The 26,314-nt window shown below is 54.0% G+C and overlaps 1 protein-coding gene across 2 annotated transcripts; it reads right to left on the bottom strand.

Annotated features, from left to right (window-relative positions):
• Positions 1 to 1,377: 1,377 nt before the first annotated feature.
• SIGLEC1 (sialic acid binding Ig like lectin 1) lies at positions 1,378 to 25,613 on the bottom strand. 2 transcript variants are annotated; one of them, XM_079784944.1, is made up of 22 exons: positions 25,472 to 25,613; positions 20,034 to 20,102; positions 19,408 to 19,767; positions 18,827 to 19,123; positions 17,371 to 17,637; positions 16,825 to 17,079; positions 14,520 to 14,819; positions 13,590 to 13,847; positions 12,189 to 12,524; positions 11,671 to 11,928; positions 11,160 to 11,462; positions 8,987 to 9,247; positions 8,513 to 8,824; positions 7,765 to 8,016; positions 7,187 to 7,456; positions 6,844 to 7,095; positions 6,236 to 6,538; positions 5,338 to 5,598; positions 4,228 to 4,530; positions 3,867 to 3,969; positions 3,416 to 3,485; positions 1,378 to 2,795 (listed from the first exon to the last, which is right to left on the bottom strand). In XM_079784944.1, the coding sequence occupies exons 2-22, from the start codon at positions 20,080 to 20,082 to the stop codon at positions 2,688 to 2,690; spliced, it is 5,178 nt and encodes a 1,725-aa protein (XP_079641070.1). In that variant the 5' UTR covers positions 20,083 to 20,102; positions 25,472 to 25,613; the 3' UTR covers positions 1,378 to 2,687. The 2 variants fall into 2 exon arrangements, with proteins under 2 accessions (XP_079641070.1, XP_079641071.1); XM_079784945.1 differs by lacking the exon at positions 3,416 to 3,485.
• Between the last annotated feature and the right edge of the window lie 701 nt (positions 25,614 to 26,314).

Here is a 26,314-nt window from a genome sequence, read left to right as displayed (position 1 = left end):
CTCCTCTGTGTCTCCGTCCCACAGCTCAGACTCCCCCAGCATGAGCCCGGCTTCCCAGGGTTTCGCCGGGAAATGGGGTTCAGTGCAGTCGGAGCTGGGGTTCAGCACAATCTGGCGCTTTTATCTCCTTCCCGCCAGAGAACGCCAGCCAGGCCGTCAGCCGCCCCTTCCTCTCCGGCTCCGTCTTCCCCGCACGCTCGCGGGCTCGTGTCTCCGCCTGTGTCTCCATACCTCAAGCTTTTACGGCTTCTCTGATTTTCCTTGTGGTTTTCTTTTTCCTTCTAATTGTGGGCATTTCAGTCAGCCAGCTTTCCTGTGGTTCTGGATGATGTCCGTTTTGACTTTTAGTTGTGTTTTTGATATTGTTGTGCCCGGCTGTAGGTTAGGTGTTTAACCTATGCCGCCATCTTGGTTTCTCCTCTAGATGAGTTTTGATAAAAGTAGAAATGCAGGGTCTTATGGTAAGGGCATAATTTAATTTAAAAAAAATTTTGTATCAATTTTATTTGGCTTTTTATTTTATACTTTAATTTTTTAAGAAATCTTTTCCAAGTGGCTGTACCAGTTTACATTCCCACCAGCAATGTATGAGAGTTCCAGTTTCTCTACATTCTTACCAACATTTAGCATTGGTACCAGGCTGGTGTGTTTAGTGGTTGAGCATCGACCTATGAATGGAGGGCCCCAAAGACACAGCCAAGGCTCTGGTGCATTCAAAGGGGAATGTGATGTCCTTTGGCAAAGTGAAGAAGGTGCTTTAAAAGAATCTGTACTCGGCCAGGATTTGGTTAGGCTTCCCTAGACACCCAACGTAAAAGGTGGAAGATTTTTTAAAACCGTCTTATTGAAGTACTGTTATTTATATTTTCAGAAAAATGTGTCCTAAGTGCCCAGCTCAATGACTCTTCACAAAGTGAATCCACCCTTAAAACCTGCACCTAGACCAAGAAACAGTCTGATCCCCGAAATCCCTTTGTTGGTCCCTTCCGATCATGACCTTCCCCCATAAGTAACCACTATTTTGACTTTCATCACCATTGATTAGCTTTGAACTTCACGAGAATGGAATCATGCAGTCTACACTCTTTAGTGTCTGACTCCTTTCACTCAATATTATGCTAAACATGTGTAGTTGTAGCTCCTAACTGCTGTATAATGTTCCATTGAGTGAACATAGCACAATTCATTTATCCATTCTATTGTGTTTTTGTTAATCCTCACCTGAGGATATTTTTTCATTGCTTTTTTTAGAGAGAGGGAGGGGAAGAGACACAGAAAGAGAAACATCAATGTGAGAAAGACACATCAATTGGTTGCCTCCCACACGGAAGTGCAAGAAAAAGACTCACTCCAGTTATGTTGTAGGATGGAGGTTTATTGGAAGGAAACGCCAGACAGGCTTCCAAGGAAGGGGCTAGCCATGAGGCACTAAAAAGAATGGGACCTTGGACCAAGAAGGGTCCCAACCACTGCTAATGGAGCTCATTAGGCCTCCCATTTCTTCCCAACCTGTTAGGTCTGTGCTAATGTCCCATTACTCCCCATGTTTCTCAATACAAAGCCCAGAGCAGTGGGCTCTTTGTTCTTCCCACCATCTGACACCGGGCTATCAGGAGAGTCGCTAGCCTACCCAAGAACTGGCTCCCCTCAGGTACTGACTTCCTGGGAGCACATTATTACTCCTTGGTGACCCTCATTCATCTTAACAGCCCCTGGCAGGAGCCTCCAGGAAGAGGACGTGAACTCACTGGATCATGGAGAGGAATGTACCTGGAGCAAAAAGAAGGATGCTGATGACATTGTATCTGCTCCCTAGGGGTGGGGAAGTGGATGGGGGCACCTCTTATTCCAGGGACCAGATCTGGCACAAGATGTCTGCTCAGGCAACCCCAATGCCTGGCATGCCCTCTCCCTGGGGACCATTAAATCTTCTTGATTTCCTCAGTCTTAATGTTTGAGAAGGACTGCCTCCTTCAGGAAGCCCATGACCATGGCTTGCCCTTCAGCAGATTGGCACTGAGATAGAATGTGCCCTGCTAGCAGCATTCTCATCATTGTCAAAAGTCTCAGGGATGAATCTATAGTTAGGAATAGAATAAAAAACTACATTTCCTATAATCCCTTGCAGCCTCGAGTGGCCATGTGACTAAACTCTAGCCAATGAGAAGTGAGTGGCTATGACATGTGCAACTTTCATTTATGTCCACAATGGGAATGGTGTACCTTCAACTTCCATTCTTCTTGTTGGAGGGAATGTGAACGCAGTGTGGTCATTGTGAACCCTCACAATCAAGATAAGCTAGAAGGATCCAGAGCACCAGCAATTTAAACCATCATAACATACCCAGACTAGTATGGGAGAGAAAAATAACATTTTCTCAAGTTGAAGTTACTGTATTTGGTCTCTTGTTAGAGCACTTAACTTATATTCTAGCTAGTACAGAGTGCTAGTACAGTGTGAGGATGTAGAAAGCGCCTCTTCTAATCCATCCAAACAGTCCAGAATGGGCTTGGACAAGAAAGATGTGAGGAGGAAGTATATTGGAAGATAAATGGAGAGATGAGATCCAGAGAAAAGAGAAGTTTTCTTCAGCATCCTCCAAGGTCAACACCCTCCTGCGTATATTAGGGTTCACCTCCTACTCTCACCACCTATTTTTCTTAGGGGCAAGAGGTTTGGAATCAGGTCATAGAATGTTAGATGTCACAGCGTTGTTTTCACAGAGGCGGTCAGGATCCATTGCAGCCTTGTTTACCAGGACCAAGTCATCACATATTCCATTGGACTCCTCCTCCTAAGGGCAGGCAATGCCACATGATTAGCTCAGGGGTGGAACACAGGATGAAGTCCCAAATGTGGCTGCATCAGGATCCATGAGTTTCCCATAGAGAAAACCCTGGTCACAGGAGGACTCTGGGAGATGTCATCACCTGATCCCTAACTCTGGAGGGCAGTCCCCCAGACCCCAAGCCTTGGGTAGAGGTCTCAAGGGAATTGATGAGAATGTGCATGGCTACAAGCCCTGTCCCACCAAATGGATTATCTGCAGAAGGGGACACATTAAGGGGAAGAGGAAAAAGTTTTTCACTCTTGCCCAGGTGATGGGCAGAAAGATGCCAAAACACAGGTGGTGTTCCAAGATGTGTCTTGAAAGTGGAGGTGTCGCTGCTAAGTTCAGAATGTCTGCCCCAGTCATCCAGCCAGCCGCACAGCAAACACATGGCTTCTCTCTGCCCTGATCAGAATACGGCTCTCCCTATCTTCTCAAGGGGCCCTGGATCTCTATATTCTCTCCCCCATCTCCCCCTACCCCCAGAAACCAGCCTATAAATGAGAGCAGTCTCTAGGGGCCAGCCCTGCACTGTGGGGTAGCCGGGCACTATGTCTATGTGTGCCCTCATGGTGGTTAGATACCTGCACGGTGTCCTTCTGAGAAGCCATCTCCACAGAATTCTCACCCACGCTTAGCTTATGAAAACGTCTCCTGCAAGGGCAAGAGTGGACTCAGAGAGCCTCTCCTCTCCCTGACTGTCCCCATTTCCTTCACCCGCCCTACATGCTTGTCCCAGACTGCTCACTGCACCAAGCAGCGGGGAGCATTGTGGGGAGTGGGGTACCTTATCTTTCTTCCCTCCCAGTCCTTTCTTCAGCACAGACAGGGTAGAGATAAGGAAAGAAGAAAACTACAGCAAGGTGGATTTAGAGATAATTCTAGAGAGGATACCCAAATTTGGAAAGTGGGAAGGGAGGAGGACAGGCTAGAAAGTATGGAGCCTGTGAATTTGGTAGGAAGGACATGGGGGAATGTTAGAGGAAAACAGAGATGGCTGAGGTGGCCCCATCCACCCTCCAGCTCTGTACCCACCTCCAGGTGTAGCAGGCTCCCAGGACCAACAGGAGGAAGAGGAGGCCAGCCAGCAGCCCCAGGAAGCAGAGTAGGTTCTGGAACAGATGCAGGCGGTGCAGGGCTGGAACACAGAGGATAGCTCAGGGGACAGCTATGGCGCCAGGCCTTCAAAGCTCCTTTCCAAGTGACTTTCCCAAGGTGAAACCTTTTCTGACTTGCACTTTATCTCAGGAGGGTCCCCATGCAAAGGAGCTTCAAGCAACCAATCTAGACTAGACACACAAGCTGAAGCGATTCAGGGGAAACCTCAGAAGGAAGCCTTGGGACCTGAGAGCCAGGCCTTGTGTAGGGTGGCCTGGGAAATGGAGCCCTCCCTCACCTCTGGTTCCAAAGTAGGTGGAGGCAGAGGCGGAGCCCAGGGCATTGGAGGCCGAGCACACGTATTCCCCCTGGTCACTGGGCCTCAGCTTCTCAATGTCCACCCTCAAGGCGTTGGGGGTGGCTGAGACGTGGATGTGGGGCTCTGCTGGAGTGTGCAAGGGCTGGCTGGAGGCCACCACTCGACTGCCAAGGTGGAGGGTCAGGCTGGCTAGGGGCTCGCTGTCCACTCTGCAGTCCAGAATACCCTGGATGCCACCCTCAGGTTCCACAAAGACCGTCATGGTGGGTGTCGTGGGAGGGTCTGTGGGAAGACAGAGAGTGTGGTGATTATAGAAAACAACCACAAATTCCTCTCCTCCCTGTACCCATGCAAGGTGATGCTGCTGCTCCTCCCATTAAGAGCCTATTTCCTCACTCCTTGACTCGCTTTGACCACTGGAAGGCAAAAGTGACATTGTGTAACTTCAAGGATAGATCCAAAAGTCCTCACAGCTTCTGCTCTCCTTGGAATACAAGCATGTGGGAAGCCCAGGCCAGCCTGTTGGACACATGTGGCCCAGCCAGCAGCCAGCCCCAACCACCAGCCACGAGGGAGAAGCCATCCTAGACCATGTAGCCACAGTTCAGCCATTAGACAATTGCAGCCACATTAAGTGAAACCAGCAAAACTGCTCAGAAAGGAATGTAAGAACAGAATGAGGAAAGTCAGAATGTAAGAAGGACTGACTTTCTGGCCCACAGAATTGTGATCAAATAAAATGCTAATGTTTTAAGCACTAAGTTTTGGGGTGACTTGTTACACAGCAATAGCTGACTGAAACAGCATGAGGCCCTGGTGGAAATGGAATAGAGAACCAACGTTGATGAGGGCTTATTGTGTGCCAGGCATTCTGCATGCTTTATCTCCTATACGCCTCACAAGGTGAGGGGACTGACATTTGCAGATGAGGAAACCAAGGCACAGATGCACAAAAAGTCAATAGGAGTCCCTCAGTCCAGGGCTCCATGCCTGTGAAGTCCTTGCTCTTTGCAGGCAGAAGAGGAAGAAGACCTGAGGTGGGCATGTGAGCAGTAGGGAAACTGAGGCGGGGGGTTGTGTCACACTCACAGAGCACACGGAGCATGACTGGAGCAGAGGTGGTGGTCCCAGTGGGGAGCTCAGCCCGGCAGTGGTACACTCCAGCTTGGGCACGGGACACGTAGGAGAAGGAAAGGGTGGGCACAGGCTCTGCATATAGTTGCCGACCATTCCAGAACCAAGCGAAAGTGGAGTTGACCAGGGGCCTGGGGCCACCAGGAAGGTGACAACTCAGGTTCAACGCTGCACCCTCCGGCACATCCAGGCCTGGTTCGGCCACCACACGCACACCTGCGGGCCAAGGACCAGGAGGTGGTTGGGATCTGCAGGCCTCGGTGAGATCTGCGGGGCATCTGAGAGGCCTCTGTGCATGATGGGAAGTTCTTATCTGACTTGGAATCTGAGCCCCAAAGGTGGGACTGTGTCCCATCAGACTGAGGTCTCTGAGAACAGGGCTGTCTCTCATCCTCACACTGGGGACCTCCAGGGCAGGGCTGTGCCGCCCTTTCTCACTGAACTAGATGTTCTGATGGATGAAGCTGTGTCCTACCCTCAGATTGGACTCCCCAAGGGTGAGCCTGCACCTCCTCCCTCAGCCTGCTGAGGGTAGGACTCTGTCCCTCTTCCCACCCAGGTTTCCCTGGGGCGGGTCTGTGCACTGTTCCCAGACTGCGCTCTGTGAGAGCAGGGTTATGTCTCCTCTGCTCCCAAGCTCTTGGGCATTGTTACACCTCCGCTCTCATAGGGAGCTCTCCAAGGGTACGATTCTTTCTCCCTCAGGCTGGGCAACCCCCCTCCAGTGGGAGCTATCCCTCTTCCATTAGATCAGGCGAAGCTGTATCTACCCTTTCAGGCCAGTCAACCCCCCTCCACATGGACTCCGACCCCACAGCACCTGAGCCCGTCTCCTCCCGCATCGCCCACTCACCTTCTGCCTGTAGCTGCCCTGTGGTGCTGACTGAGCCCAGCAAGTTGTGGGCCTTGCAGACATAGGTGTTCTCATCACCTGAGGGCACGTCTTGCACCTGTAGCCGCAGGGCGTTGCGGGCCACCTGGACATGGCCCGTCCCCGATGCCACGCCATGGACCCCGTGGCTGGTGGCCAGTACCTTGCCATCCCGGGACAGGGCCAGCTCGGCAGGTGGCTCGCTGTCCACAGTGCACTGCACCACAGTCATGGGGCTGGCCCTTGAGTCTCGGAAGGAGGACAGGACAGCATCCCGAGGAGCATCTGGGGGCGGGCAGGGCACAGTTGGGGTCATTGCTTGGAAATCCTATACTGTCCATTGTCCACCCTCCTGGCATTGGTGAGGCTGATGTCTCTGGACAAAGTCATTTCCTAGAAGTGCCACCTTCTCAGGAGTCCCGTGGGAAGATTCTTCAGGCAGGGGTCACAGGGCCTCTGTCCTCACCATCTATGTCCTTCTTTCCCCAAGTGCCCATTCCCAGCCCACTGCAATCCTGTGCCCACCCCCATCGGGGCCCAAACGTGCCCTCCGCCACCCTGGGTACCCCTATCCGAGGACCCCTGCTCACAGAGGACTTGCAGGGCTGCAGGCCTGGAACTGCGTGTGCCCTGGGCATCCTGGACTTGGCATGAGTAGGCACCGGCATGAGCCCGCGTAGCCACCGGGATAGAGAGGGAGGCGGAGGGCCCTTCCTGCAGCCAACGGCTGTTGTGGTACCAGGTATAGAGGGTGGGTGGGCTGGCAGCAGGGTCCTCACAGGTCACTGTGATGGAGGCCCCCTCGGGCACAGCGGCCGACGGAGCCAGGGTCACCTGCACGCCTGTCCCAAGGAGGCCAGGGTCAGCAGGGCCCAGCCAGACACACCAGAGCGGATCCCACCCCTGGTGGCCTTGACCTGAGCCCTGCCTCACCCTCTAGCCGCAATTCCAGGGACGCGTTGACCTGGCCCAGAGGACTGCGGGCTGAGCAGCTATAGAGACCCTCATCCCTGGGCCGGGGCTCCCGCAGCTCCAGGCGCAGGGTGTTGGGCACAGAGGCTTCGGTCGAGGAGGCCAGGAGGCGACCCGCATGGCTGAGGGCCAGCTGGGCGGGTGGGTGGCTGTCCACAGTGCACAGTAGCAGGGCCAGCCGCCCACCACGACTCTCCAGGAGGTAGGTCAGGCGCAGGCTGCGGGGCGCATCTACAGGAGCATGAAAGGCATGGACAGAGTTCAGAGACCACAGCCATGAGGAGGCCAGTTTGTAGGTGTCATTCAAACCAGGAGGGCCTGGGCCTCCCACCCCAAGCACTTCCACTTGCTCATCTGGGGCACGGCTGCTCGGCCCAGAGAGAACCTATCCCATAGCTCCGACTCTCATGCTCCTGTGAAGGGCTCCATCAGCTGGCTGAGTTCTGGAACTGAGTTCCCAGGCTGGGCCTCTGGCCGTTCCCTGATCCCTGTAGGCTTCTGTCATTCCTTCCAGCCCCACCCTGCCATCAACCACTCACAGAGGATGTCCAGGATGACAGGTCCGGAGAAGCGTGGTGCCTGGCCAGGGGTCACCACACCACAGTGGTAGGAGGCAGCATCGGTGACTGTGACATTGGGCAGGTAGATGGAGTGGGCACCTGGGCGCTGCTTCCCGTCTTGGTACCAGGTGTAGGTGAGCTGAGCCTTGTGCCTGGTCCACACAAGGCAGGTCAGGTTCACCGGCTGCCCCTCCTGCACGGAGGCCTTTGGCCACACCTGCACACTCACAGCTGGAGAGAGGAGGGCACGGAGACACACCAGTGAGGGTCGTGAGGCTGTGTAAACAAGCCACCTGTCTCCATGAGGGAGGGACGCCCCTCGGCCTCTGGGGGGCACAGGTGGCCCACCTGTGAATGGGCTCAGAGGTGGAGCTTGGTAAACAACTCATCATCTCTCAGCTGACCCCAAGCAGAGTCTGCGGAGCCCTCCCTGGCCCTGGTGGGGAGCACATGGGAGAATACAGGCCTCCCTGGCCCTGCTGGGGTTTCTCCTTGAGCACCCCCTTTCTGAATAGTTTTGTCCACTGGGCACCCACATAAAATTGGGTTTTTAAAAAAAGCTCTTCCATGAAACCCAGGTTTGGAGACTGCTGCTCTTAAGAAGGGTGGGAATGGAGACCATCCTTATGTCAGCCCCCTTGCCTGTGCCCAGCCTTCCAGAAGCCTCTCCAAGCAAGCTTCTCTTCTCTTAGAGGAGCCACCCACCCACATACACCCCCACACTGACCCTGGGCATCGAAACTGGCTGAGACCGAGGTCTGGCCGAGGGTGTTGGTAGCCTCGCAGGTGTACACTCCCTCGTCCTCCAGCCCTGCGTCGCGGATCTCCAGGCGCAGTGTGTTGGGGGCCACAGCCACCGTCAGCCGGGGAGAGCTGCCTGCCAGTTCCCCCACGCCTTGTAGCGTGGAGGCCACCAGGCGGTCCCCACGGAGCAGGCGTAGCTGGGCCAAAGGGTCGCTGTTCACACGGCACAGGAGGAGGCCCAGTCGCCCAGGGCCAGTGTCCATCAGGGTGGTGAGTGTGGCCTGGCGTGGGGCATCTACACAAAGTGGGGGGTGGTCAGGGTCTGGCCAGGTGGCCCCTCATCTAAGGCTCTCTCATGGAGGCAGAGCCCAAGACGTGGGGATCAGTATCCCCTCCCCCAGCTACACCCTTGGCTCCTTCACACCCCAAGAAACATATGTAGTACGAAAGCACTTACAGGACACGTGGAGGCTGACGGGGGTGGCCAGGCTTGTGGTGGCTGAGTCCGGGGCCTGGGCTTGGCAGTGGTAGGCCCCAGCTTGGCTCAAAGTTATGGCTGCAAAGCGGAGTGTGGCCGAGGTCGACTCCTGGAGGGGCTGGCCATCCCGATACCAGCGGTATGAGGTCCCTTCCAGAGCCTCCGTGGGTACCTTGCAGCTCAGGACCACAGCCTGGCCCTCCTGGAGCTCGGGTGATGGTGACACCTGGACCCAGGCTCCTGCGGGAAGAAATCAAGAGCAAGTGAGGACCCTCTGCCATATCCTCCCACAGTCTGGACGGGCTGTCATCCACACCAAGACTGCATGCCCCCAAACCTGTGATTGCTCTGTCAATCACATCTCGCCTACCAGAAGGTGGGCTTCTCGAGGGTCCAACACACTTATATGACCTGCAACCCAGCGCCAGGCACAGTGCTTGCACGTGTTAGCTCTTGACAATTGTTGGTTTGACACCATAAAGCACTAAATCTTGCCAAGGGCCATTGTCCTGATCATGAGTTGAACTCAGCATGGGTGACTGAGGGCTTAGAAGGGGAAGTTAGCAGCTGTGTGATCTTTTCCCTCTAGCTCTCTCTAGCCAGCTCTGCAGCCAGGCTCAAGGTCATGAGAGCCCAGGAACTGGAGACTAAGCAAAGGGCAGTTCCTAGTGCCCCCTGGGTCCAAGGCAGGATGAGACCAAGCTGGGGGTGGGGGGAGGGGGAGATGGAGGGACAGCTGGAGTGGTGACTGAGAGCACAGGCTATGCCTGGGAACAGAACCAAATTAGTCCCAAGCTAACAGGGCCACCTGCTAGTCATGTGATCAGGGGCAAGCTTCTAAAGCTCTGACCCGCAATTTCTCTGCCTGTGAAATGACTATAATAAGTAAGAAAAGATGTATAGAACCAAGGCCCTAGGCAAATGTTCACAAATTGATGTTTGTCATGGTGAGAGAAAAATTGTGTGTTTTTCTTTGGCCTTTGTAACGTTATGGATATTAACTTTCCTTTTTCCTAGCTTATTCACATAGGGAGAATTTTTATAGAAAAACTAGAGGCCCGGGGCACAAATTCATGCACTGGTGGGGTCCCTCAGCCTGGCTGCGGGAGGTTGGCCAGCCGGCTTCCTCCCCATCTGATGGGGGACAATAAGGGGTGCCAGCCGGCCTGGGAGGAGGGAACGCAGGAGGTTGGCTAGCCAAGGAGATTGGCTGTGGGAGCACACTGACCACCAGGGGGAGCTCCTACGTTGAGCGTCTGTCCCCTGGTGGTCAGTGCACGTCATAGCAACTGGTTGACTGATTGTTCAGTCATTTGGTCATTCGGTCTTTCGGTTGCTTAGGCTTTTATATATATAGACTAGCAGCCCGTTTGCACGAAGATTCGTGCAATAGACCTTCATTCACCTGGCTGCCTGTACCAGTTTTCTGCCGGCACCGGGGACCCAGGCCTTGGCTGTGGCCACCGCCTTCTGCCTTCTTTCAGGGTCGGGGCTTGGCCCTGGGCGGCAGCCTTGGGCTCAGTTGCACCCCAGCCTCCCTGCTACGGATCGCAGGAGCGGACCCCCAGTGGTTGCCTGCAATCTGCGCAGGCTCCCCGCTGGTGCCCAAGGCCGGGAAAGCCTCCGCCGGCCTTGGGCACGGCCGCACCCCAGCGTCCCTGCGACGGTTTCCTGGTGGGCATGGCTGGTGGGCGCAGCTGGTGGGTGTAGCGAAGGTACGGTCAATTTGCATATTACTCTATTAGGTAGGCTATGTGAATATATTCTTATGCATATGGGCACATCTGTATATGCATATGTGTGTACATACACACATTGGTGTGTATATATTACACATGTATATGCATAATGTACATATATATTAGATTTTATATAAGACACTTATTATCTAACAAAATTATACAATTACATAAGAAGTTATCTGTTAGAAATTGCTCCAATCAAGCAAACTGCCTTGTGCAATTGCCACTACCTCCTAGTGGCTGCCATGGTTATTACAGGTGAAAATGTCTAGCTGGAGACAAAGGGAAACCTCTGTTGGTTAGTGGAAACTGTCCAGAAACCATGCCTGAAAAAGACCTCACATTCTTGCCTGGCCAGAATGGCCCCAGGGCATCTGTTTCTACCACATCGCCAGAGGACTGACACTCACCTCGGACCTGGAAGAAGAGGGAGGTGTTGGCTGATCCGAGGACATTTGTGGCCTCACAGCGGTAGCTGCCAGAGTCCCCAAGGCCCAGGTCTCGAATCTCTAGCTGCAGGGAGTTGGCCATGGCCTTGGCATGGAAGTGGCCACGGGATGGGAGCTGGGGCCCCAGGCTGGTAGCCAAGAGGTGTTCCCCATGAAACAGGGTCAGTTGGGCCAGTGGACTACTGTCCACAGTGCAGACAAACACAGCCATGTGGCCCTGGTCCACGTCCAGGAGGGCTGACAGCTTTGGAGGATCCGGGGGATCTGCAGGGACAGGGAGCCGCTGAGGCCACCCCCAGCCCAGCTCACCACATTCCAGCTGCCACATTGTGTCCCACCGCCCCTTCCACACACAGTCCCGGCCCACCCTTTCCCAGCCCAAGCCACGTTCTTGTCTCCCCAAACCCAACCCAGCCTGGTTCCTCCCAGACCAGCCCTCCAAGTGCCAATGTTGCCCTTGCCCATGACGCACAGAGCACACTCAGGACCACGGGGGCGGAGAGCTGGGCACCAGCCTCGGAGAGGACGCGGCAGGCGTAGAGAGCGGCATCTGTTCTGGCCACAGGCAGCAGCGTCACAGTCTCCAGGGGGCCCTGGGTCCACAGTGCCCCATTCCGGAACCAAGAGAAGTTGGCAGGGCCTCCACCGGCTTCCCGTCTAACACTGCAAGTCAGGTTGGCGCCGGTGCCCTCTGGCAGCGTGTGTGACGGAGTGATGACCAGGACCGTGGCTGGAGAGCAGGCAGCACAGGCCCCCTTGAGACAGGCCTCACTTTGACTGCTTCCCCGCAACCCCGGGAGCCACTGGTCCAACCTCCCAGCCCGGGGGCAGGCGGGAGTGCCCACTGGACAGGGGTGGGAAGCAAACTTCCGCGGCTGAACAAGGTGGTTCCACTGGATGGAGACTCTTGGAGCCAGGGTTTCAGCAGAATAAGGTTTCAGCGGAATCGTGGTCCCCGACCCTGTGCCACCATTCCCCGCCCCGACTCACCCTGGGCATCGAAGGTCACTGAGGAGGAGGCGTTGCCCAGGGTGTTGCTGGCCTCGCACAGATATACACCCTCGTCCTCCAGCACGGGGTCACGAATCTCCACACGCAGCAGGTTAGGGGCTCTGTTGACCTTTATGCGCTGGGAACAGCCCCCACACGTGCTGCACCCGCCCCCTGATATCAGGGAAGTAGCTACTTCATGGTCCCCGTGGAGCAGCCGCAGCTGGGCGGGGGGGTCGCTGTCCACACGGCACTCCAGGAAGCCTCGATGGCCAGCCCCGAGTCCCGCAGCGTCGGGGTCCAGCCGGGCGGTGAGGGTGGGCCGGCGTGGGGCGTCTGCAGGGAGGAAGAGCAGGGGCACTCATGGAAGACCACAGCCTCTGCCAGGGCTGCCTGGGATCCCAGAAGACACCGGGCAAAGGCCTGAGCCCAGAGCTGCCACAAACAGCTGGGCACTGACCAGGACACGCAGGCCAGGGTGGGAGGGATCCAGCCCCTGCCCTCGGACTCAGCCACGCCCCAGGGCTGTATCCAATCTTCCCAGGGGAAGAGGGTGTTTTCTCGGGGGAACAAAGGCACTGTGTGGGCTAGCAGTCACTTGCCTAACTCCCGTGTGCTCCTGAGCAGGGCGCCCTCAGAGCAATCCCTGTGAATCTTGCCTCTGCTCTCTCTGCACCCCATCCCTTCCCCCAGGCTTCCCCTTCCCCTTATCTCTGGTCTTCAAGCCAGCTCTACTTAGGATAATAGACAATGCCTAAAGTGCCTCTTTCTAGAGGCTTCTGGAGATGGGTGGTCAAGGACAGCCATCAGCAAGGCCTCCACGTGATCTCACCCTGACACTCGAAAACCCCTAAGAGGTGGCTGCTCTTCCTGACAGTCCCAGGATGTTGCTCCTGCTCATGTCAGGGGAGGCTTTCTGGAAGCTAAGGGTGCCCTGAATATTGGCGGGCCCCTCAGGCTAATATGGAACATCCACTGCTGAGCAGACTCTGTTCCTGTGCCGAGAGGTTCTGCTTTCATGTCTCTGGGGGCCTGTGAGGGCTCAACCTATGGGGCGGGGGCACATACAGTTTATAGGAGCGTGGTGTCCCACGGCCCAGCTCAGGAGGATGAAGCGTGGCCATGGTTCCCACGGTGGGCTTGAGGCTAGGCACAGAGGGCTCTAAAATGTCTGGGATTGGAGATGGGCCGTGGGGAGGTTTAAAATCCCTAGCCTTGCTCCCCAAATTGTAGCCCTGGGTGGAGCGGTCCATGGTGCCCAGGCCTGTGGCTGCCCTCCTGAACTAGACCCTGGGCAGGACAGGGGCAGGAGGCCGAGAGGAGGGAGGGATGGCTGGCGGACCCCAGTGCACTGATCCATCCTCCCCAAGACAGGCAGGGGCCAGTGGGGAAGCTGCTCACAGAGCACTGTGAGGACGGCAGGCGAGGAGGGCCCGCTGGCGCTGTGGCTGTCCTGGGCGCGACAGTAGTATGAGCCAGCATCGGTGCTGGAGGCCGCGGGGATCAGGAGGCTGCTGCTGGGCCCCTCGAGAAGCAGGGCTCCGTTCAGGTACCAGGAGAAGCGGATGTCAGGCGTTGGGCTCAGGCCACTCCGGCAGCTCAGCGTCACCATCTGCCCTTCCACCACCTCTGCTGCTGGGCTGATGAGGAGGTGGGCTGCTAGCAGAAGGAGACAGGGAGGCTCAGCCCGCCGCACATCGGTGGCCCCATGCCACCCATTGCAGGAAGCCCTCCAGCATTCCCCCCGCCCCAAAAATTGTAGGTAGGTCTGGGCTTCGTGCCATCAGCTCTATGAATCTCTTGAGAATCAGGATGGTTTGGCCTTGGAGGTCCATTCTGACCTATTGATAGTAACTGGCTGCAGCATGGCTGAGGAGGATTCTGAGCTGGAACCCAGGCTTATGTCAAAAACCTGGCTTAATCCATTAGCTATGTCTGCCGTGGCCTCAGAAGGAGGGAAGGGTAGCTCAGGTACCAAGTGTTGGAAGACCCTACCCTATTGTGCCTCCTGCGTCTGACTCCTATCTAGCACAGAACCTGCCCCAAACGTTTGATAAATAAGAAACAAATGAATGCATATGAGGGACCTTCCAAGTTCAGAGTCAGAACGTACACAAAAGGAATAAGACAGCCTGCCATGTTTCCCTTTTTGCCTTGACTTCCATGAACCTCCCACGTTGGGATATGACTGTATAGCCTGGGTCCTTGATGTGATTTTTAGGATCCAGCTGGTTCAGCCCCTCAGTTGAGCCCTCTGGACTCCAAGGAGGAAGAGGCCAGAGCAGGCCTGCTCTTTGAGCTCCCTCCCACCAGCCCCGCCGACCATCTTACCATTGGCTTGGAAGTCCAGGGTGGAGGACGCGTTCCCATAGGAGTTGGTGGCTGTGCACGTGTATTCCCCACTGTCGGCTAGCCCCAGGTCTCGGATCTCCAGGCGCAGAAAGTTGGGGGCAGAGGAGACACTGAAGCGTGGGCCATGGTCATCCTTGCCAGAGGTAGAGGCCAGGACAAGTCCCCCGTGTGACAGCACCAGGGTGGCCATGGGCTCACTGACCACGGAGCATTGGAGGATGCCCACCAGCCCCGCCTGCATCTCCAGGAAGGCAGTTAGGTGGGGGGCAAGGGGTGGGTCTGTATGGAGAAAGGCCTGTCACTCTCAGACAGGGGCACTCCCTGGATTCCCCTTTATAGTCTACTAGTAGCCCTGCACACGAATCCGTGCGCCAGTAGCTCTCTGCCACCCTCCTGTAGCTTTCTGCCTGCTGCCCAGCCCTCCAATAGCTCCCCCCGCCCCCTTCCCCCCCTCATAGCTTGCTGCCCTGCCCCCTCCTGTAGCTTTTCGCCACCCACTGTAGTTCACTGCCCCACCCTCCTGCAGATCCATGATCTGGTCGATCCTTGTGGTGACCCCAAGAGTGGGAATCAGGAACCCTACTTTAAAGATGGGGAGCCCTAGCCGGTTTGGCTCAATGCATAGGGCGTTGGACCATGGACTGAAGCGTCCTGGGTTCAATTCCAATCAAGGGCATATACCTTGGTTGTAGGCTCGATCCCAGGCCCTTGTCGGAGGCAACCAATTGATGTGTTCCTCTCACATCAATGTATCTCTCTCTCTCTCTTCCTCCCTTTCACTCTCTCTAAAAAATCAGTGGGAAAATATCTCTGGGTGAGGAAAATAAATAAATAAATACTGGCAAAGAGGTCTGGCAGTGGACAGCACCTCACCCAAGTGACCAAAGTGAACTCTACCAGCAATGGAACACACTGACATCATGCGCCTCCTGATGTGACGCGGAGACAGACACAGCATCACGGCTGTGGGGTTCCTGCCCGAGTTCCAGGCTCTGTCTACTGATTCAGACAAACACAAACTGAGGGAGGGACACCCACACAACTGCTGGCCTGTACTCTTCAAGTGTCAATGTCAAGAAGATGAGAAAAGACCAAGGCACTGTCCCCAATTAAAGGAGAATAAGGAGACACGACAACTGAATGCAGCTGGACCCTGAATTGGATCTGGGACCAAAAAAATAATTGCCATAAAGGGCATTATTGGGTCAATTGGCATAATTTAAATATGGACTGTAGATTAGATAATAGATGTGTATCAATGTTAAATTTCCTGGCTGTGATCACTGTACTGTAGTTATGTATGAGAATGACCTTAGAAAATACACTGAGGAACTTAGGGATAAAGGACATCATGTCTACAATGTTAGGAATACAAATAGATGAATGGATGCATAGGTAAATGATAGATAGATAGATAGATAGATAGATAGATAGATAGATAGATAGATAACATATGTGTGTATGTATACTGACAGAGTGCGTATGTACATACTAGAGGCCCGGTGCACGGATTTGTGCACATTGAAAGGAAATTAATTAGAAGAAATATTTTAGAGGCCGGGGAGGAACCGCGGGAGGGCTCCAGGGCATGTCTGGCCCTCTCACCCAGTCCCTATTTGCCGGACCCCAGCAGCAAGCTAACCTACCAGTTGGAGCATCTGCCCCCTGGTGGTCAGTGCGTGTCATAGCGACTGATGGAACGGTCAAACGGATTTTATATAGAGAGATGCATATGTATACGTATATTGTAAAAGAAAGTAAGCACAGGAACCTAAATGTTAATAAATTGGGACTCTTTTATTTTTTTATTTTCCAGGTCTTCTTTTTATTTTTTTTAATATATTTTTATTGATTTCAGAGAGGAAGGGAGAGTAAGAGAGAGAGAAAAATCTCAATGATGGGAATCATTGATCGGCTGCCTCCTGCACGCCCCCAACTGGGGATGGAGCCCGCAACCCGGGCATGAGCCCTTGACCAGAATCAAACCTAGGACCCTTCAGTCCGCAGGCTGATGCTCTATCCACTGAGCAAAACCAGCCAGGGAAACAAATTGGGACTTTAAGTTAAAGATACTGTATATGATAATTTTTTGTAATCTTTTTGGAAGTTTTAACTTATTTCAAAATAAAAATTTTTAAATCAGAGGAAACAGAGGCCCAGGGAGGTCCAAGCCTTGCCCAGGTGTGCAGAGCTCAAGGCCACCCGGCCCAGGACCTAACCTGCCTGCAGGGCCCCCACCCCTTGGCCCGGCTCCAGCAGTGTCTGCCACACACCGGTCACTTACGGATGACCACCACGCTGATGGGCCCAGAGCGCTCCCTGCCATGGGCGTACTGCACCTCGCAGACGTAGAAGCCAGTGTCGGCCCTGGTAGCCGAGCGCAGCTGGAGGGTAGAGCTGTGAGCATCCTCCAACAGGGCATGGTTCTTGTACCAGCTGTAGCGCAGCCCGCTGGGTGCTTCTTTAGGCACGTTGCAGGTCAGCGTCACTGTCTGGTTCTCCTGGATGGGGCCTGCTGGGCTCATCTGGACCTCAGCCACTGTGGGGGCAGCGGAGGGCACACTGGGGGTACCCACCCGACTTGCAGGCCCAACTCCTCAGAGTCCCGGGGTTGCAGCCACTCAGCTTAATGTGCACGGTCTACATCATACCCTTCTGCAGTGGAGCCTGCTGTGTCTGTCCTGGTCGCGGGGACCCTCCTGACACCCCACCCTGCCGGGGAGGTTTGTCATCTGTCTGAGGAGGCACCTTGACCTGGCTCTCCTCAGCCCCTGTGGCCTGGACCCCTTCCCCACCCTCTGGTCAAGACCCAGGTTCACCCAGGACTCACTGAAGATGTGGAGGCTGAAAGGGGGCGAGACTAAGGAGCCCACTTCATTCCCGGCTTGGCAGGTGTAGACTCCGGCATTGTCCCAGGCTGCCTGGGGCAACTGCAGCACAAGACTCTGGGATTTGAGGGGCGTCCCATCCTTGAGCCACTGCACAGAACTGACCGGCGGGTAGCTGCTGTTCACCCGGCAGGTGAGTGTGACCAGATCACCTGGACGAATGTTCTCCTCCGAGGGGCTGGGGAGGATCTCCACAGCTTTGGGGGCATCTGCAAGGCATGATGGGTGGGGTGTGAGGTAAGGAGCCTTGGCTGGGAAGGAGTAACCCACTCTCTGTCAGCACCCTTCCCTAAGGAAGCCCCCCCCCCGCAGATAAATCATCGGTCCCATTAGTTCCTCTGTCCCGGGCTGTGCTGAACCCCGTTTTATGTTCCTAATCCCTTCCTTCGTCACTGAGAGTCTGACAATGCAATGTTTGGCCTACTGTCCAGCCCACACTGCCTTCCAGGGCTTTCTGCCTCCTGACAACGTCCAATGTCCTCTGTCCGATGCGGGGGTCATGGGTACCACACTGTTTGCTTTGGTGGCCTGTGGTAGCTGTTGGTAAGGGACAAAGCACCTGATGGAGGGAGCCAAAGACAGTCGAATTAGCTCTGAGAATGGTTAACCCATTTGTAAAGAGGGCGCCAGCAACACAAAGAGACTGCATTTTTTAGAATCTCGTTTCAAAGCTTCTCACGGTGTAAATGTGCTAATAAAAGCTCACATTTTCAAGTCCTTAATCTGTGTAGAGATGAAGATAGTAGAAGCTAATATATGTGACTGGTTGGTATGTGCCAAGCACTCCTCCAATTTTCATAGCAATTCTATGAGATAGGAACTAGCATTTGTTGTTACCTCCCCTTACATAGATGAGAAAACGGAGGCTCTGAGACGCAAGTAACTTGCCCAAAGTTTGCTCATTCAGTGGATGGTTATGTCAGCCTGTGGACAGCCGTTGTTCTAGAAGAGGCTGCCCCATTGTACTGTGATGGGAAGATGCTCAATCAAGGGGAAACTCGGCTTTCTCCCACGGCCTCTTTGCCATGTCCGGGTGATGCCCTGATCACCATGGATGTGAGCAGCGCTAGGCCACAAAGGGTTGACCCCACCTCCGAGCCTCCTCCAGAGCTGGGCTAAATCCCAAGGTCCTTGCTGCTTGACCCCCAAGCCTCTGGGTCTTTGTCTCCCCTTCTGTGCCCAACCTGGCCTCAGGGACAAGAGGTGAAAGGGAGCTTGAAGGTGGCTCTTTGTGCTTAGCAGTCTCTCTACCCCGGCCCCACCCAGGAGATCAGAGAGCACCCAGCCTTGCTGCAGGGGCGAGGGCTCTGTTTCTATGGGCAGGAGAAGGAACCGATTTTCACTGGGGAGCCACAGCCGGGTGCTCAGGGACGAGGGCGTGGCCCCCAGCACACTCACACTGCACTTGGAGGAGAATCTCGCCCTTTGTCTTGTGTCCGGCCACCGAGAGCTGGCAGCTCAAGGTCCGGCCGTGGTCCTGCCAGGACAGGGCCATGTGGAGGGTCTCCCGGTGGATGATGCCCGAGGTCTCGAGCTTCTGGAACTGGGAGGTGACTGAGCGAGCTGGGTCCTGGCCTTGCCACTGCAGGCTGACGGGCTCCTGCAGGCACGCGTAGGGAGTGGAGCAGTTGAAGTCCACCTCCAAGCCCTCGCGAAGTTCTAACGGTGAGGCAATGGTGGGCACATTGGGCTCCTCTGAGGACAAAGACAGGAGGCTCAGGACTCCCCCTCACCACACTGGACGCCTCCTGCTCTGCAAACCCCAGCTGAGGCATGAGCCCTGGGCAGGGGACTTCCAAGGGAAGGAGAGGTTGCTTTCTGCCCCCACCTCCTTGGGGTGAATGCATGGAGGACACAAGGCTGGCACTAGCCTGCGGCTGGGGGTGGGTTTAGGACAAGGGTTGGGGCTGTGGGTCAGTGGGGCCAGAAGCAGCTTGGGAGCCCCTTGCAGGCAGCAGCCAGGCCACCCCATTCCTCACCTGTCACAGTGACCGCTGTGCCTGTGGCATCTACCCAGCGGTTGATATCACTGATCTCGAAGCGGAAGCTGTAGCTGCCCGAGTCCTGGGGGCTCAGGTCTTTCAGCAGCAGGTTGCACACCCTGTGTTCGGCATTCCCCAGCAGCTGGGCACGGCCACGGAAGCGTGCCTCTACCTGCTGGGAGTCCCCCGAGTGGTGAACCACCTGCCGATTTCCCGAGTAGTCATAGTACCAGATGGTTGTGATGCCATGGGGCACCTCCACGTTGTCAGGGAAACTGAAGATGCAGGGAATGACGAGGCAGGACCCCTTCACGCCCTGCACGGCCACGGGACGGGAGACACCCCATGAGGCCAGGACTGAAGGAGGAACAGACAGGAGAATATTGTAGGCCTGGGGTCACTGCAGAGCCCCATGATCTGCCCTATAGAAGGTGCCCCAGATGGACCCCCAAACCCTGCTGTGTCCTCTGGGAGGGTCACTGCTCCCTGCCACTGTCTCTCTGTGCCTACCCTTCAACCTCAGCAGCCAACCTGTGACCAGACACAGCCTGTCTGCTGGGCCAGCAAAGGCTGGGCTCACAGAGGCCAGGCCCAGTGAGATGAGCAAGGCCAGCAAAACTTACCTGTGGAGATGGATGCGGCCAGGTGGAGAAGCTGAAGCAGGTAGCCCATAGCAGGTTCTCGCGCCGGTCCTGGTGCACAAGAGAGTGGTGTGCACTGTATTGATTGGACACACAGGGCTCCTAAGGAGCCTCCGGGCACCTCAGCCCCGAGCCTGCCGAAGGGTCAGCCCTGCGTCCCCACAGGCTATGCTGGGAGGGCAGGGCTTCCACGGACTGCTGGGGCAGCCACCGACTGGGAGCCAGGAGCCCACGTTCACGGCGTGGACTTTACCCAGCAATGCCCTCACTTGGTGGAATGCACTAGAAAACCCTCTGGGTGTCCCTAAACCCCACCCCAAGTTCTGCTTTCCCAGCCCCCCAGGAGCAGATGAACAGCTGTTTCTCCCTTTCCTCCACTTTCCTGCCCCTCCCTGTGCCTCCCTGCCACCCAAGCCAACAGGAACTGGAACCCAGAGAGGCCCAGTGACTTACTCCAAGGCACTCAGCAAGAACAATGGTTTCTTACTTGAGACTTATCTCTCTACCTCTAGCCTTACAAGCTATAAGCCATATGGGGCTTGATTGAGCACTTCACCAAAGTGCTGTCTTTAAGAGCCATTCCCTTGCTCAAAAACCTTCTGTGGCTCCCCATTGCCCAATATATCCCTAAAAGGTCTTAATTTCTTACTCCCAGCTCTGCCTTCATTCCCTGCTCCTCACACATCCACCTTGGGGCCAGTCCCATCTACACATGGGCTCTCTAGCTGACTAGCTATGTCCCCACCACAAATCATCTCTGCTTGTTGAAACTTTATTCAGTCTTCAAGGTATAGCTTGAAGGCAACTTCTAGCTGAAACTTCCCCTTTGGGGTTCCTGTAGTCACCAGAACCATCTCTGTGCTTGCCTTGTCCTTGGCATCTTGTGAGAGCCTGAAAGTGGAGACATGTGCCCTGCAGCCCTGCAGAGCAGCCCCCAGGCTTTGCAGCAACATGCAGAGAGAGGTGTGGTCTTTGGGGTTTAGAGCTGGTGACAGGACAAGCTTAGGTGCAACGGGGGGCACAAGGGCCCTGCACAACACATACCCCACAAGCATGAGTTAATTGCCTACAGTATACAATGCACAAGAAGGCAGAGGGACCCTCTACCATGGAGTGACCCTGGTGAGGGTGGGGGGCTCTTGGGGGTGCCAGAGATATGAATCTGAAGGGGAGAGGGGGCAGAAACACATATAACTGAAACTATAAAACTATTAGAGGAAAACATGGATGTAAAGATTCATGACCTAGTATCAGGCAATGATTTCTTAAGTATGACAGCAAAAGTAGAAGCAACAGAAGAAAATATAGATAAGTTGAACTTGATCAAAATAACTTTTGTGAATCAAAGGATACTAGAAAGAGAGTAAAAAAAACAAACCCACAGAATGTGAGAAAATATTTGCAAATCACGGAGTTAGAATCATACATAAGGGATTACTATCTAGAATATATAAAGAACTCCTATACAACTCAACAACAAACTCTAAACAACCCAAATTTTTAAAATGGACTAAGGACTTGAATAGACATCTCTTCAAAGATGATGTAAAATGGCCAGTAAGCCAATGAAAAGATGCTCAACATCATTAGTCATAAGGGAAATGCAAATCAAAACCACAATGACCCTGTCTGCGTGGCTCAGTTGGTTGGAGCATGGTTCTGTAAACTAAAAGGTTGCGTGTTCAATTCCCAGTCAGAGCACATACCTAGGTTTCAGTTTCGAGCCCCTGTTGGGGAGCATACAGGAGGCAACTGATCGGTGTTCCTCTCTCTCTTTCATTCCCTTCCTCTCTCTCCCTCTAAAAAAAATAAAATTATATATATATACCCTCAAATGAGAATTAAAAAACAACAACACAATGAGCTCCACTTCACACCCATCAGAATGGCTATTAACAAACAAACAAAATCAGAAAATAAATGTTGGGGAGGATGTGGAGAAATTAGAAGCTCAGTGCACTGCTGGTGGGAATGTAAAATAGTGCAGCCCCTGTGGAAAACTATTGGTGGTCCCTCAAAAAGTCAGACATAAATTACCGTATGATGCAGCAACTCTGCTCCTGGGTCTCCCGGGTGCACAGCAGTGTTATTCACAATAGCCAAAAAGTGAAAACAACCCAAGTGTCCATCAACAAATGAATGGATAAAAAACAACGGTATAGCCATAAGAAGGAATGAAATTCTGACACATTTTACAGCATGAGCGAACCATGAAAATATTATGCTAAGTGAAGTCAGCCAAATCAAAAGGGCAAATATTGTAAGATTCCACTTAAAGAGATACCTAAAATAGGCAAATTCATAGAGACAGAAAGTAGAATAGAGACTTTCAAGGGCTACAGGGAGGGGAGTTAATGTGTAATGGGTACAGAGTGTATGTTTTGGATGATGAAAAAGTTCTAGAAATAGACAGTGGTGATGGTTCCACAATACTGTGAGTGTACTTAACGCCACTGCATTGTACACTTGAAAATGGTTCAAACGGTACACTTTATGCTCTGCCCATTTTACCACACACACACATACAAAACCCATGTTGCCAACTTTGCAGTCCTCCCTGGTCCTAAATGCTGACTCTGCAGTGAGGGGAAGGGCCTGGGAGGCTGGAAGTGGGGACAGGAAACTCATGACAACTCCCAGCCCCCGGGCATCAGCCCAGCTGATTCTGGTGGCTACCAGGGGGCACCTGGGGCGTGCTGAGCAGACACTCAGGGCCTGGCTGAAGCCGGAATGGCCTGTCAGGATGACAAAACAGAACGTAGCCAAGTGTGAAAGGACGAGGGTGTCCTTGCAGGGAGCACATCAAAGCAAAGGCAAGGGAAGGCCCGGAAGAGCCCTGCTCCTCAGGAGACCCAGCCCCGGGCTTCGGATGCTCCAGCAGACAGGTCTGGTCATTTTCTGAGACCCACTGGCCTATCCCCAGTTCTTTGGGCCATCCTAGGCCTGCTCCTGTCCCAGGAGGCTATACCCACACCTGGTCTTTGGCCATAAGAAAGGCTCATGCTGGCCCAGCTGTAGGCAGCTCTGCAGGATTCAGTTTCTGTTTCCCAGTGTCAGACTGGGCCCCGAGACCTGGATGCTGGGCTGAAAGGCAGCCCACTGTGCATAGTTGGGGGCAGGTATGGCCCTGGAGCCCGCAGCCACGCTGGATATCAGGGTCAGATCTTCTACAGCTAGGACATCAGCAAGACAACATGCGCATGTCTTGCTTATATCCACAGCTCCCCTTCCTGTTCCCACCTGGGGCCCTGGGAAGGGCAATGCTGAACCTAACGGTGGAGGAATGGTGGGGTTTTAAGCATACTGTTCCCAGAATGGAACAGGGATTTTGGAACGTTTGAGAGGAGGACTCCTTCTAGAACTACCCAAAATTAGATCATGTAGATGTCACCTATAATTTAGCCCAGCCACACTACTCGAAGGGTTGGTCCCACCAGAGTCCATCTTAATAGCTCAGCCTAAAAATCAATCTCAGCCCAGAGATCTTTTCTGGGGGGAAAAAAAAAGAAAGGCAAGAAGAACCCCAGACAGGGAGACCCTTGTCTCTGTTTGAAAGTCTGGTATTGCAATAGCTAAGCTCTGGAAACAGCCCAAGTGCCCATCAGTAGCCATGTGGATAAAAAAAGCTGTGGTACATTTATACCATGGAATACTATGCAGCTGTAAAAAAGAAGAATCTCTAACCCCCTGAGACAGCATGGAGGGACCTGGAGAGTATCAAGCTAAGTGAAATAAGTCAATCAGAAAAAGACAAGTGTCACATGATTTCATTCATATGTGGAATTTAAGTAACAAAATAAAGTGGTGAACAGAATGGATCCAGAGACATGGAAGCATGGAACAGAGTGAGGAATCTCGGAGGGAAGGTGGGGGGGAGGATGGGTGGGTGGGAGGTAGTCAACCAAAGACCTGGTATGCATATATGCATGACCCATGGACACGGACAATGGGTAGTGAAGGCCTGGGGGGATTGGGCGGGGGCTGGAAGGGGCCAATGTGCGGGGGGGGGGGGGGGGGGGGATATGTAATACTTTCAACAATAAAGAATTATTAAGAAAGAAAGAAAGAAAGAAAGAAAGAAAGAAAGAAAGAAAGAAAGAAAGAAAGAAAGAAGAAAGGAAGTCTGGTACTGAAGGCTTAGGTTAAGCTGTGTCCTAGTGTGCACCAGTGCCCCTGGTGGTAGAGGGATGATTGTGGGTCTTGGGGAAGGGGTGGGTACATTGGGGGGCAGAGAGTAGCACAGCTCTAAAACAACCTGCCCCTTAGGCAATGACCATTTGAGAGAGTGTTATTCCCCAGACCTCAGGGAGTTCCTGAGGTTCATCCTTGTATCCTCAGGTCTTGGGTGCTCTGAAGACAGTTTTAAATCCTCACTCCTACCCAGAAATGGTAGAGGTTGCGTCAGGGTTGGGATGGGGTGGCCTGTCACATGCTGGGCACCCATGTTTGCTGCCTGTGTGGGAGCCAGTGAGCGGGTAAAGTCTCTGTGAGACCACGTGTCCCAGGACAGCTGAGGAGGGCGGGTTGGGATCCTGAGTGCCTGACCTCTGATCCCAAAGGCCAAGTCCAGCCTAGGGGGGAAAGGTAAAAGCCGTTTCACTGCTGGCAGCTCAGCAGGATTCAGTTTCTGTTTCTCAGACCAGGGCTTCTCCCCAACTTCCCTATCGGGCTGGAGAAGGAGGGAAACGGGGTGACACAGCCAGCTGGAGTGCTCTGCCCACTGATAGGAAATCAGGGTACAGCTGGGCAACCCTAGGAGTACAGTATCTTTATAACAGTGGGAAGTCCCAAACATTTACCTCTGAGAGACATATATCCATAAATGCAGTCTATTGGCTTTGAAATGGGCAACAGAAATTTCACCTTTTAACCTGGTTATAAATGCTCTCAGCCGGAGCACCCATTCCCCGAGCTTTGCCGAACGGTGCTGGGCAAAGATGAATGAAGCCGTGATAAAGGATGGGGAGCGGACTGGGCTTAGAGTGAGGGGAAGACGAAGGTTGCGCTGCAGTTGGGCTGGGGTGAAAGTGATGGTTAGGCAGTGATTTGGAATGGAATCAGGGTTGACATGGAGGTGAGAGTGATGGGCTGGGGGTTAGGGTAAAGGCCGGTGATTAGTAAATGGTGGGGTTGGGATGCAATGGAGAGTGAGATAAGGGTGGATCAGGGGCCTGCATGGGGCAGGATGGTGGTTGGGATTGGGATTGGGATTGAGATTGGGATTGGGACTGGGATTGGGATGTGGGTTGGGAAGATTTGGAGCTGTGAAAGGGTTTAGGTTAGGAGTGCAGCTTTGATTAGTGTCTTGGGCTTGGGTTGATTTGGCATCCAGCTCTCACACCCAGATGACCCCCAGCAAACCTCAGCCCAGCCCTGCTCCCTTCCCTCCACTCGCCCTCCAGGCCCAGGGATAGGAGTACCTGCTCCACGGGGAAGTGGCTGCAAGGCTGGTGAACCGCAGGCGAGGAGAACAGGAAGGAGGGCCAGGCGCTCGGGTGCTGCCTGCTCCCCGGGGCTCTGTCACCCCGAGAGAGATCCAGCCTCAGGAGCCGCTTCTTCTTTCCCCAAAGCCTCAGCTGTACTGCCCAGCCCGGAGGCTGGTCGGGGAGGCAGCTGCAGGCCTTTCGCAATCCAGGACAGGAAAGACTTGGCAGGGGAAGGCTGGACACCAAGGGACTTGAGCAAAAGCAAAAGTGGGACCCGGGGCCACTCTACAGCCTCCTCTCAGGCAAAGTGGAGGTATATGGAGGACCTGTTCACCCCTCTCTTTGGGGCCACTTGGCCTTTTTTGGGAGTCTGAGCGTGGAGGGGAGCTTTCTGCGCACTGTTCCTCCTGACAATGGGCAGGAGGCAAACCCAGGGAGATCAGGGTGCAGCTGGGCAATCCCAGGAGCACGGTATCTTTATAACAGTGGGAAGTCCCAAACATTTTTTTTAATGTATTTTATTGATTTTTTACAAAGAGGAAGCGAGAGGGATAGAGAGTTAGAAACATCGATGAAAGAGAAACATCGATCAGCTGCCTCCTGCACACCCCCTACTGGGGATGTGCCCGCAACCAAGGTACATGCCCTTGACCGGAATCGAACCTGGGACCCTTCAGTCCGCAGGCTGACGCTCTATCCACTGAGCCAAACTGGTTAGGGCAGAAGTCCCAAACATTTAACTCTGAGAGACATATAATCCATAAATGAAGTCTACTGGCTTTGAAATGGGCAATAGAAATTGCCTGGAGGAGGGGAGCTTTCCAGGGCACCCACACC

The sequence above is a fragment of the Cnephaeus nilssonii genome (assembly GCF_951640355.1).
Source record: "Cnephaeus nilssonii genome assembly, chromosome: 11".
In the NCBI taxonomy this organism is placed as follows: domain Eukaryota; kingdom Metazoa; phylum Chordata; class Mammalia; order Chiroptera; family Vespertilionidae; genus Cnephaeus; species Cnephaeus nilssonii.
This window is presented reverse-complemented; position numbering and strand designations above follow the sequence as displayed.